The following is a 12,680-nucleotide window of genomic DNA, read 5'->3' on the forward strand; positions in this document are numbered from 1 at the left end:
GAGATTCTTATTATACGTGGATCACAAGCCGTTAGTTTATTTGTTTAAAAATGACAATAAAGACTATTTCACCCAGACTGCAAAAATGGTTGTTATTGGTAAGTAGCTTCGATTCTGAAATAAGGTTCAGAACGGTAGACTAAATTGTTTACCAAATATTTCATCAAGCTGTTTGTCAAGGAAATGGAAAATGAAGCAGTGGTTTATAGCATTTTTTTCTTAGAAGATAAATTATAATAACATAATATCTTTCAAGAGAAAAGCTGATAACTTTTGAGCTAGTCGATAAGGTATCTAAGCAAGATAAAGAATTAATGAGAATAAAAGCATGTTTGAAAGGTGATATAGAATATTGAAAGGTGATATAGAATAAAAAGGCGAAGTTAAATAGTTCATAAACGCGAAGAGTGATTTTAACAAATTGTGCTGTGTAATGATAAGATATCATTTAGTTATACCTTATTTATAAAGGAAAGATATTTTAGCAGCAGTGTATGCCAGTCATCAAGCACAGAAAGAATGAAGAATAAAGCATGAGAGTATAATTGATGGTCTAAAATGAATAGCTAGACAGAAGAAGTAACTAAGAGTTGTGATACATGTAACAAGTGGTCTAATGTACCAGCAAGAAACAAAGAAGATAAATGGCCAGAGACCGGCATTCCATGCGAAAGGAATAATGTAGATTTTAAGAGAAGAAAAAATACTTTATCATGGTAGATTTCAAAATGATTAGATTGTAAGCAGCTTTCTAGTTTTTCAACAAGAATAGCCATAGATAAGATAAAAGATTTTGAAGGAAAATATGGATTAATGAAAATGTTAATATTAGATGGTGCTTTTTAAGGCAGAACATTTAGTAAATTGCGAAAAATGGAAGGTTCAACATGTAGTTACACCACCACATTACCCAAGAAGCAATGGGCAATATGAACGCATGTTTCTATTGGTAAGAGTCTGGTTAAACTAATTTGAATATTTTTAAATAAAATATAGGGAGAAAGCGTAAATTAATAGACGGCTGGTGAAAATAAGAATAAAGAATTAAGTGGTATTCTCCAAAATAGGAAAGTATGACCCCTGTTTAAATTGGCTAATAGTGCTATTGCCTCAACATTCCATCTTCCTCTTCTTTATACTGTTATTCCCCAATCTATTTGGGATTTTTAAAACGCATCCTATTCTTCCATATGGCTCGGCTTTGGGCAATATCAACAGCAACTTTCTTATCCAACATTTCCTTGCGGATTTGAGAAATCCAAGTTAGTCGTAGCCTGACTCTTGCTCGTTAGTCCTTAATTTCAAGATCGAGAACTTATTTATTTATTTTAGTTGAGTTACAATTCTCAATACATGCCCTTACCATGTAAGTCTGCTCTCCTTTATCTCTTCCGAGAAGGGAGATAAACCATTCTTTTTTCTCAAGCTATCATTGATCATACAATCATCTTGGTGTAACCCAGATTTTTCAACGCTATTAGCAGGAAATTCTATTTTACGCATTGAATTTGATATGACAAGCCCCTATTTTTCTCTAATTCTAGAAATACAATCGCTCTCTGTGTAAGCTAATTGTTGTAATTATTCAATTTTTCCTAATTTTTTTTATATTGTTATGTAATTATTTTTTTATATTATAATTTTTTTATATTTGAATATTAGAATTAGTTATTATTATATTATAATTTTAGTTGGGCATTGTTAGTTCGCCATTCAAATTTGCAATTTGAATATTAAAAAGATATATATAGAGGAAACAAAATTATTAAAATTTAATTTCGATATTTTTTTTAATTCATCCAATAATTATTATTCCAAGACAAAAATAAAGGTTTAATTATATATATATATTTTAATATTTAATCTTTCTTTTTTTTATAATAATAAAACGTCAAAATCCAACACTGGTCCGAAGTGTATACATACTCAGGGACCGCAGATATTCAGTCTATTAAATAGACTATACAATTAAATTTAGAAGAAATAAATTGTGATTAGAAGTCAATTTTTTTTATATATCAGCGTATTTAAGGTAAAAAAAAATATATATATTTTCTTTTTTTATTTTTAATGCCGTTTTATGCTTTTATTTTAATCATAATATTAGTTACATTGTTGTATAATTTTGGCCGCAGCATTAAGTTATTTGTGATTAAAATTATTTTGAATTCTTTGTAATGTATCTAAGTCAAATTATTTTAAGGAATTTATTGTTGGAAAATATAGTGGTAATAATATTTTCGGTAATAGTTTTAGCATTTTTATTAGGTTTAATTTTAGGTAGAAATACATCGTACATCAAAATAGAAAATAAGGAATTAGATAAGATAAAAAATATATTAAATGAGGAAAATAAGGAGAGAAACATAAACATTGCTAGAAGTACAGAGAATTTCAGACGAATTAGTTGCTATAGTTGTGGTCAGCCAGGCCATATGTCGCGTGATTGTTAATTAACAAAGGATTTGAAATGCGCGAGATGTGGCAAGAATGGTCATTTAGCTATAAGATGTAGATTAAACAATAATAATTGTGAGATGTAATATTTGTGGCCAGGATGGACACACTCAAGAGAAATGTAAAAAATGACTAAGAAAGAAATATTTTAATAATGAATTTTGTAATAATAATAATATTTTTAATGTTGATAATTTAATAGCAAATAAGAATAAATATTTTAATTTTAATAATAAATTTGGTAATAATAGTTTTTCTAATTTTAGTTCAGGTAAGAATAAGCATTTTAATTTTAATGATTGATTTGATAATTATAATAATTTTTTTAATGTTAAAAATAAGTATTTTAATTTTAATAATGATAATTTGGATAATGTGGATATGAGTGCAAGTAAGAATAATTATTGTAATATGAACGATAAATTTTGTGATAATAAAAAGTGTTTTAACGGTGATAATTATAATTCAAGCGATATTAATAGAAGTGATATAAAAATAAAAAGTAGAGATTTTGAAATATATAAAATTAAAAATGCAACTTGTGTAGATGTACGAAAAATGGAATTAGAGAATTTTTTAATGAAGAATAGATGCCCGAGAGTAAAGATAAACATGGATGAAGCAGAAATTTGTTTTTTATTAGATACAGGAGCAGAAATTAGTTTGTTAAGTATTAAGGATTTTATGAGATTTTGGCCAGAGAAAGAATTTGTTACAAAAAAGATAAGAGCCAAACAATTGGATGGTAACGTGGTGAAAATTTTAGGGTATTATAGGGTAAGGTTACCAGGAGTTAATAAAAGTATAAATTTGTGGATAACTACGTTGAAGATTGAACCAATTTTAGGTTGGTGTGATATAAGAACGTTAGGTCCAGTTTATAATTGGTGGAATTTTTCGAAACTATCCCTGGAAGTAATGATGAAAATAGTGAAATAATAAGGAGTGATTTTGAGAAAATTAAGTTACCTAGTATAGAAGATAAACAAGAATTAGTTCACGATAAACTTAGAAATCGAACAACAGAATTTATTGATAATAGTTAAAAAATAAGGAGTGATTTCGAGAGAATTAAGTTACCTAGTATAGAAGATAAACAAGAATTAGTTCTCGATAAACTTAGAAATGAACAACAGAATTTGTTGATAATAGTAAAATAATAAGAAGTGATTTCGATAGATTTAAGTTACCGATTATAGAGGATAAACAAAATTAGTTCTCGATAAACTTAGAAATCGAACACCAGAGTTTTTGATTAAATATAGAGTCAAAGAGAATAAGATGTCAAAAGATATGAGGTAACACCAATCGAAATCAACAGACAGAGAAGTAAAGCAGCAGAACAGGAAGAGATGGTCGAAAATAAAAACAGTAATGAAATAAGTATAATTTTAGATCAACATTTGGAGGTTTTTAAAGAAGAGTTGGGTACATTAAAAAATGTGGAAATAGATATAAAATTATTAGAGAACTACCAGGCTAAATTTTGTGCAGTAAGAAGATTGCCATTTTCTTGGATAAAAGAGATTGATACAGAATTAAATAAATGGTTAAAAGAAGGTATAATAAAACGGATAGTACATAGCGAATGGGCAACACCGTTAGTGCCAGTAAGAAAACCTGATAATGTCTAAGGCTATGCATAGATTTTAGAATTTCACTAAATCCTTGGATCATAACGGTAAAGTATCCTTTACCGAGAATAGAACAACTGTTGGCAAATTTGAAAGGAGCGATTTTTTTCTCGAAGATAGATTTCTCTAATGCGTATTTACAGATTAAAGTTAATGAGAATACAAGTAAAATGTTAACGATAACTACACATAGGGGTTTATTTGCGTTTTGTAGGCTACCTAAAGTTTCGGCGCCAATTTTTCAAAGGACTATGACGGCGTTATTTCAGGGAATAAAAGGAGTAATGTATTATTTAGATGATGTTCTGATATCGGGTAATACAGAAGAAGAGCACAATACTAGATTGGTTAAAGTGTTAGATATAATATTGGAAAATGGTTTAAGAGCCAATATGAATAAAAGTGTTTTTGGAGTAAAAGAAATTAAGTATTTAGGACATATTATTAAGGGTAATGAAATTACGCCAATTGCAAAGAATATTGATAAGATAATGAATATGAGAGCACCGATTAATAAAACGGAAGTACAGGCGTTTTTAGGAGCAACAAATTATTATCATCGTTTTGTTCAAAATTATGCAGAAATTGCCACTCCGTTGTATGATTTATTAAAGAGAAATAAAAAGTTTGAATGGGGAGAAGCACAGGAGAAAAGTTTCGAAAGATTGAAAATAAAAATGGTAGAGAAACCTATATTAAATTGTTTAAATGAGAATTTAGATATTATATTAGCAGTTGATGCGTCCAATGAAGGTATAGGAGGAGTATACAGATGATTGATAATATAGAGAAGCCTATTTTATTTTTGTCAAGACAGTTTAATAAGGCAGAAAAAAATTATTCAACTATAGAAAAGGAAGCGTTAGCAGTAAAGTTTGGTCTAACAAAATGCAGAGAATATTTATTGGGTCGAAAGTTTTTGTTATATACTGATCACAAACCGTTGGTAGGACTATTTAGAAAAGATAATAAAGAGTTGATGATTTCGCCCAGGTTACAAAAATGGTTATTATTGGTAGGCAATTTTGATTTTGAAATTAGATACAGAGAAGGTAAATTAAATTGTTTACCAGATATTTTATCAAGATTATTCATAAAAGAAACAGAAGAGGAAGAAAGAGAGTCCAAAACCGATAATGTAGAAATATGTTTAGCAGAAGAAGAAGTTAATAATATTATAAGATCTTTGAAAGTAGATACTAGAGAGAAACCGATAACTTTGGAACTGGTAGATAATATATCTAAACAGAATTAATGAGAATTAAAGCATGTCTGAAAGGAGACATAGAATGGAAAAATGAGGACAAAGCATTCAAAAGAGTTAAGAATGAATTGAAGGCAATTGTCTGATGAGAGGATATAGTGTAGTAATTCCATGGACGTTAAGAAAAGATATTCTAGCAACGATACATATAGGACACCAAGGTATAGAGAGGATGAAAAATAAAGCACGGGAATATATTTGGTGGCCCCAAATGAATAGGGAAATAGAAAGTTTCACTAGAAGTTGTGATACCTGTAACATGTGGGCAAATGTACCAGCAAAAAATAAAACAGATAAATGGCCAGAAACAGAGGTTCCAGGGAAAAGAATACATGTAGATTTTTTAGAATATGAAAAAAGAAAATATTTTATCATAGTAGATGAGATTGTCAACAGGTGTCAGGTTTAATGACAAGAGTAGCCTTGACGAGAATAAAGGATTTTGTAGGTAAGTTTGGATTAAGGGAAACTTTAGTTTCGGATGGAGGACCAGCGTTTAAAGGTAGAGTGTCTGACAAATTTTATGAAAGGTGGAATATTAAGCATTTATTATCGCCACCACATTACTCGAGAAGTAATGGATAGGCCGAGAGAATGGTTTCCATTGTAAAAAGCTGGCTTAAGAAAGAAAAATATGGAGAAGGAAAATGGTGGTTATTGTTATTAGCTTACAATAACAGTAAGAGAGCCAAAGGTAGGTCACCCGCGGAGATATTTTTAGGTAGAAAAACAAGAATGGAATTAGATTTTTTGAAAGAAAAAATAAAACAAAAGGATAATACATATGAGGAGAAATTTAAGGTTGGAAGCTTAGCTTGAATTCTTTTGTTTGATGGTCCAATCAAATGGGGGGAAGGGAATAGTAAAGAGAAATTTAGGAAGAAAAGGAGTTGCGGTAGAAATTGAAGGACAAAAGGGAACTTGGTCTAGACATATCAAACAAGTAAGACCTAGATATTTAGAGCAATAATATTGGAGATAATTATAGATAGAATGTTTTAGGATTTAGGAAAATATATATATATTATGAGATGGAAATTGATGATAGACATAGTTATGAGAATCATAATTTCTGACGATATGGAATTGATGATTGACATAATAATGAGAATCATAATTCTAAGGATGATAATTGATGAAGGACACAATTATGAGAATCATAATTTCTGACGATATGGAATTGATGATAGACATAGTTATGAGAATCATAATTTATAGAGGAATGAGAATCATAATTTATAGAGGAATAAAATAATTACTAGAATATGAGAGATTATAGAAGATCATTAGATTTTTTTTTTAAATTTATATAGTAATTTGTTTTAGATGGCTTCCTTCGTCAGAGTAGGAAATAAAATTAATAAAATCGAAAAACGAGAGGTTGACGGATCCGTAGAGTCGAAGAAATGGATAGAAGCTGCCCGGTTGGAGGCACAACAAAGATATGGAGAGTTATTGCAAGAAGTAACGAAAAGACCAAGATATGAGACCAGAACAGATCAAGATTGGGTCAGGAGAAGTCGAATGGAGTGTTGGTCTTGCGGAGACACTTACAAGTTACGTTACTGTCCAACTGCGGCATTAACCTCCGACAACAATGCTCTGCTATCGGTAAGAGAGGTTATTGACCAGCCTAAATCTTCCACTCCAGTGGGTTTTTAAGGGGGATGGTGTTGTAATTATTCACTTTTTCCTAATTTTTTTTATATTGTTATGTAATTATTTTTTTTGAATATTATAATTTTTTTATATTTGAATATTAGAATTAGTTATTATTATATTAAAATTTTAGTTGGGCATTGTTAGTTCGCCATTCAAATTTGCAATTTGAATATTAAAAAGATATATAGAGGAAACAAAATTATTAAAATTTAATTTCGATATTTTTTTTAATTCATCCAATAATATTCCAAGACAAAAATAAAGGTTTAATTATATATATATATTTTAATATTTAATCTTTCTATTTTTTATAATAATAAAACGTCAAAATCCAACACCAACTGATATGATTTTTTATAAATTTGAAAAGGGGTTCTTCGATTTCTATTTGAGCTTAGCTCATTTGTGATTTAGGCAAAAATTGTTTGATACTATGATTACCATCACGTGTAGGTAGAACGTAAATGTCTTGGTGACCTAAAGCAATCCAATTGTACCTCTCCTCTACTGAATTGTATGGCACCCATGGAATAAATTAATAAATTCTTGCAAACCCCGTATATATTTTTTAAGTTTTAAATTGAACCAATTGATGTTAGGTACAAAGATAAGGAATATAATCATAACAAATTTATATTTTAGGCTATTAGTAAAGATTTTGCTATAATAGTATGAAACATTGCATCGATAGTTTGGGACATAGCGAATATATTATTAAATGGTAAAAAAAAAATCATAAAGGAGAGATAATAAATTATATAGAGATTCTAAGATAGTTATAAAAAGAACAAAATAGTTTAGCAATCATCTTTAAAGCCGGGTGATGTCGTTAAAGTATAATTAACAAAAAACCCTTATATATTTAAGACTCTTTTTACTGTAAGACATATAAAGACACCCAAATATCATCAGTTCTTAGAAGAAGAATTAAAATTGTGAAATATTTATTATTATTTAATTTTACTGAATTCATTTTATTACTTTAAAGACATTTTAATTGTTTTATTTATATTATCGATTTGTCAAATTATCAATTATAAAGATTAAATGTTTTTTATTGTTTTATTGAACATCTTATTACATATCAGATCACAACAAAAGATTTATTTGTAATAATTTTCTTCCAATTTCCTTTAAATAATATTGAAGCATAATATTTTTATATTGCTTTATATTATTATTTTTCCATAAGATATTATATGTCAATTTTTAATCACTGTAATTTAATACATCAGGTATATAATTAATTTAAAACGTATCAAAATAAAGTTTACTAATTGTAAATCGCAAAAAATTGGGAATCCCTTTAATTCCTAGAAAATTCTTAAAGCAATATTTAAAATATATTTTGGGTTATTACAAGTTATTCTCACACAGTCTCGTATTTTTTGTCTGGATGTTAGCGCTTGCGACAATAAAAATACGAAAACTTAAGCTTATAAAGATTGTTAGACACTACTACGTAGTATAATTGTAAAAAGATATTTTGATAAAGAAAATATTAATTTTGTTAGACACAATGTTACAGGTATCCAAATCGAACCTGAATCTAACCGTTTAACCAGTATTAATCTAGAACCTGAACCGAATTTCGTAATAAAGTCTTTGGAAACAAGTTTTTATTTTTCAATGTTTGCCGCCATTTTTATTTTTTTTGTATCTTGCTATTTAGACGGTATTAGTTGCCCAGGTTAGCATAGAAATGTTAACAATCTCTTAAATTTATTTCTTCTCCTAATACATTATATTTTATAGAAGTGACAAAAAACAATTTGTTAAATTTATATAATAATTGTATATTTTAAAAAAAAATTTATTACATTCTATTATTTACAAAAATTATATATTAATTTTAACATTAAAGGGAAGTTTTATTCCTTCAATTTGATCTTTCAACTCCTATAGAATTTTTCTTGTATTTTTTATAAAATTTACCCAACTTCGATTTTCTAAAGACTTTGTAGACATCCTGTCTATAAGCGGGATTAAAAATCATATTGAGATAAAAGGTTGACGATATATACGCGTACTCCATCAAAGTACAACCGGCAAAGGCTATTTCAGATTCTCCGGCAGTCACTAGATAATCAAAAAAATCGACTATGATAAGATATATGGAAACCGGAAGTAAGAAAACTAAGAATTCAAGCATTAATATAGCTAACATTCTAATGCTTATCCTGTATTCCAATTCCATCTGTTTCACTTTATGTTGGCCTAACGCAGTTTTAGAGTCGGTTTTCGAAATCATTGTAGAACTAGTTTTTGAATTGGTAATGTCAATGGTATCTGCAATCTTATTACGATTCCGGTCAATAAAAGCCATATCAATAATATTTGAGGGTGTCGTAGTAAGCGAAACATTATGTTCGCTTTTAGATAGTTCTGGTAGTTTAATACTGCTAACAGTAAGTTCTTTTCCACCACTTTTCTCAAATTCCGGAGATATAGCAGCTCGATTTGTGTTACTTGGTATGGTAACTTGTAAATTCGATATTACTTGATTCGCTCTCCACTTAATGTTTAATCTTTTATGCTTTAGGGAAATATAGTTAAGTAATAGTAATGCTCCGATAGGTATGAATCGTGTAAAAATCTCCCTAAAAATTCCGAAAATCGTCCACTCCCTTCTTTCCGTTTTTGTGAAGGATGCGAATATCCGTATATAAAGGAAAATTTTGGGATCTAATCCACAAATATTATTAAGTTTTAAAATGTGGAACCACCACGCTGAAGGTATGTACCAAGCAGAGTAATATAAAAAACAAATCGCTAACATAATTTTAATCCTTTGGAGAGTAAAATGACTTTTATAATAATGAGGATAGGCAATGGCCATCATTTGAGAGATACCGAATATGACGTAAATCCCGAAAGAAAAATTAATGAGCGTTTTCGCGATGGGGAAATGGCAATCAACCAAATAGATATTCCAAGGTAGATGATTTATAAAACGAACCAAACGGAATTCAGCAATTAACGTTATAACAGGATAAAGTAGCATAAAAATATAATTAACCAGATTTACGGCATGAAACACATGAGTTAAATATACCCTGATATATATTTTCTTGTCCCTCATAGCGCAGTAGAGTCCCAGAGCATTGCCAATTATCCCTAGTATTAGTAAGATAGGGGCTAGATATACGAACACTTTCATCGTGGTTATCGTTTTAAGTTTTAAGTTCCTGTGAATTGTGCAATTGAGGGACCCGTTTAACAAAAGAATTTTGAAACTCCTTTTATACTCCCTCAAATCTTCTAGTTCAAATAATATAGGCATTCAATTTATTTTAATGGTGATTTAAATAAATCAAAAAGAGTTGAGTAATAATTTCAAATCGATTATTAGTTTAATTTTTTTTTAATTATAAATATAAATTATATATTTAAAGATTGATATGTTTATTTTTTAAAAAGGATCTTTTTAAATAAATCTTGAAATATCAAATCGATAAATTAAAAAAAATATATATTATATTAAAATAAAATTTTGAATAAATGCAATTAAATCAATCAAGGATAAGGTGAGCTATTTTTATGTTTGCTATACATATAACAAAGAATTCATCTTTATAAAACATTTTCCTTATATCCGTGTTTTTTGGAACTTGGTGTATTTTTAACTCTATTGATTCTTCAAGTTATTAATTTATTTTTCAATATTTTAATTAAAATATTTGACAGTTATTTTGTGTATTACTCCTTTTTTTTAAAATATATTATTATTTATATTGTAATTAAGTGGGAAAAAAGAGGAGATTTAATATGTTTATTTTTTTTTTGATCGTGTAACATTGGTGAGAGGATATAGATAAATACTATTTCGGTTTTGTATTTATAGTTTTTACAAATAGTCAGCATTAACATAATATTTATTAGAGGTCTGTTGGGCGGGGTTTCGGCCAGCCCGCCCACGCCCACCCATCTAAGTGGGCGGCGGGCAGGGTGGGTTAAGAAATTTAAACAATGGGCGGGCGGATTAAAAAAATTAAAAATTATTTAAGTAAATATTAATAAAAATTTGTCCTTATGAACTTTTTTGGTATTAAAAATTAAAATGTCCTTTTTTTGTATCATAAAAACTTTTTTCTTAAAATAAATAAACTTTTTTGTATATTTAAAAATCCTATGTAGGGAACGACAAGAAAGAGATTTGCTAAAGCTAATATTGGCAATTCCTGTAATTCTGAACGAGGATTTAGCATTGCTGAAAGGTTTTTAGAACAAGGTAGAACATGTTTAAATCCAGAAAATGTCGATTTATTATTATTTTTGCATTATAATTATATATAATATAAATTTTAAATATTTTTTATAATTTTAAATATATATTTTGTTATTATAATTTTTTTTTCGTAATCGTTTACTAATTATACTAATTATATTTTTCATTTTATAAATTATACAATTATAAATTAATTACAAGATTTAAATAAAGATTTATGTCAAATTCAAAATTTACTAAAAATATATATTAAAAAATATAAATTTTATATTGGTGGATGAGATACTTTATTTAAATTAGTGATCTGCATCGGGCCTAATTTTTCAAGCCCGGCCCGGCCCAAATTTTTTTTTTAAAAAGTTTTGCCGGTCCGGCCCGAATTCGAATTTTTTTTTAAAAAAATTTACTGGCCCGGTCCGAATTTATTTAAATAGAGGAATTAATTTTTATAATTACTCAAAATAAAAGACATATGTTATATGTCGTTTAGTTTCAAAAAATAAAATCAAATATTTTTATTTTACATAAAAAATTCAATAAAAATTGATAAATTTAGATATATTTAAAAAAATTTACAAAGTCCTACCCGACCCAGCCCGAATTTTTTTAAAAAATATTAGGCCCGGCCCAAACCCGATTATTTAAAAAAAATTAGGCCCGAACCCGGCCCGAACGGGCTTCGGGCCGGGCCTAACTTTGCAGATCTCTAATTTAAATAACAAATTTCACAAAATTTACGATTTTTTTTTTATCTCATTCATTTCTCTTTTATATTTTAATTCATTTTTAATATATTATTAGTTTTTATATATATATTTTTTTATTTTATATTTATATTTTTATTCATAAAGGCGAGCGGGTAGACGGGTAAGGAATTTTAGACTAATGGGCGGGCACGTATATTTTTTGAAAACTGGCAGGGCGGGCAGGTTAAATTTTTTTAAACAGGGTGGGCGGGCTTATGGTCCAAAAACCCGCACAATGTAGACCTCTAATAGTTATGCTTTAATTTGGTTAATGATTTGAGGAAAATTTACAAATCTCCCTAAAATTTCAAATAACAATTCTGGAACCCCCCCCCCCCCTTGTAGAATTTAATATCCCTCGTTTAAAGTACATTATTTAGTTTACTGAAAAGGAGAAAAAACATCGTATCGTGCTTTTCTTTATGCACAAGCACATCAGCTGGTTGAGTCATAAGATTCTCAAATCTAATTTTTGAGTCTAATATACGATTCATTTATTATTGCTGGTGCGATGGAAAAACAAAGATAATGGCTCATTGGGTGCCCCTATCTTTTTGTATTCTTTATGCATATCTGTTGGTTGATTTGTGACACTCTTCATTCTAAGTGTCTGGTCATTATAGGATTCCTTTATTTCCAATGGGCAGAAAAACGAAGATGTCAGTTCTTTTATATGTGAATAACGAATA

The 12,680-nt window shown here is 28.5% G+C and overlaps 1 protein-coding gene across 1 annotated transcript; it reads left to right on the plus strand.

The window, feature by feature from the left end:
- Positions 1–4,261: 4,261 nt before the first annotated feature.
- On the plus strand, positions 4,262–4,867 carry LOC135930841 (uncharacterized). Its single transcript, XM_065467629.1, has one exon. The coding sequence runs from the start codon at positions 4,262–4,264 to the stop codon at positions 4,865–4,867; it is 606 nt and encodes a 201-aa protein (XP_065323701.1).
- Positions 4,868–12,680: the final 7,813 nt, after the last annotated feature.

Source organism: Gordionus sp. m RMFG-2023, chromosome 1 (genome assembly GCF_954871325.1).
Source record: "Gordionus sp. m RMFG-2023 chromosome 1, tfGorSpeb1-WG-v2, whole genome shotgun sequence".
NCBI lineage: Eukaryota > Metazoa > Nematomorpha > Gordioida > Chordodea > Parachordodidae > Gordionus > Gordionus sp. m RMFG-2023.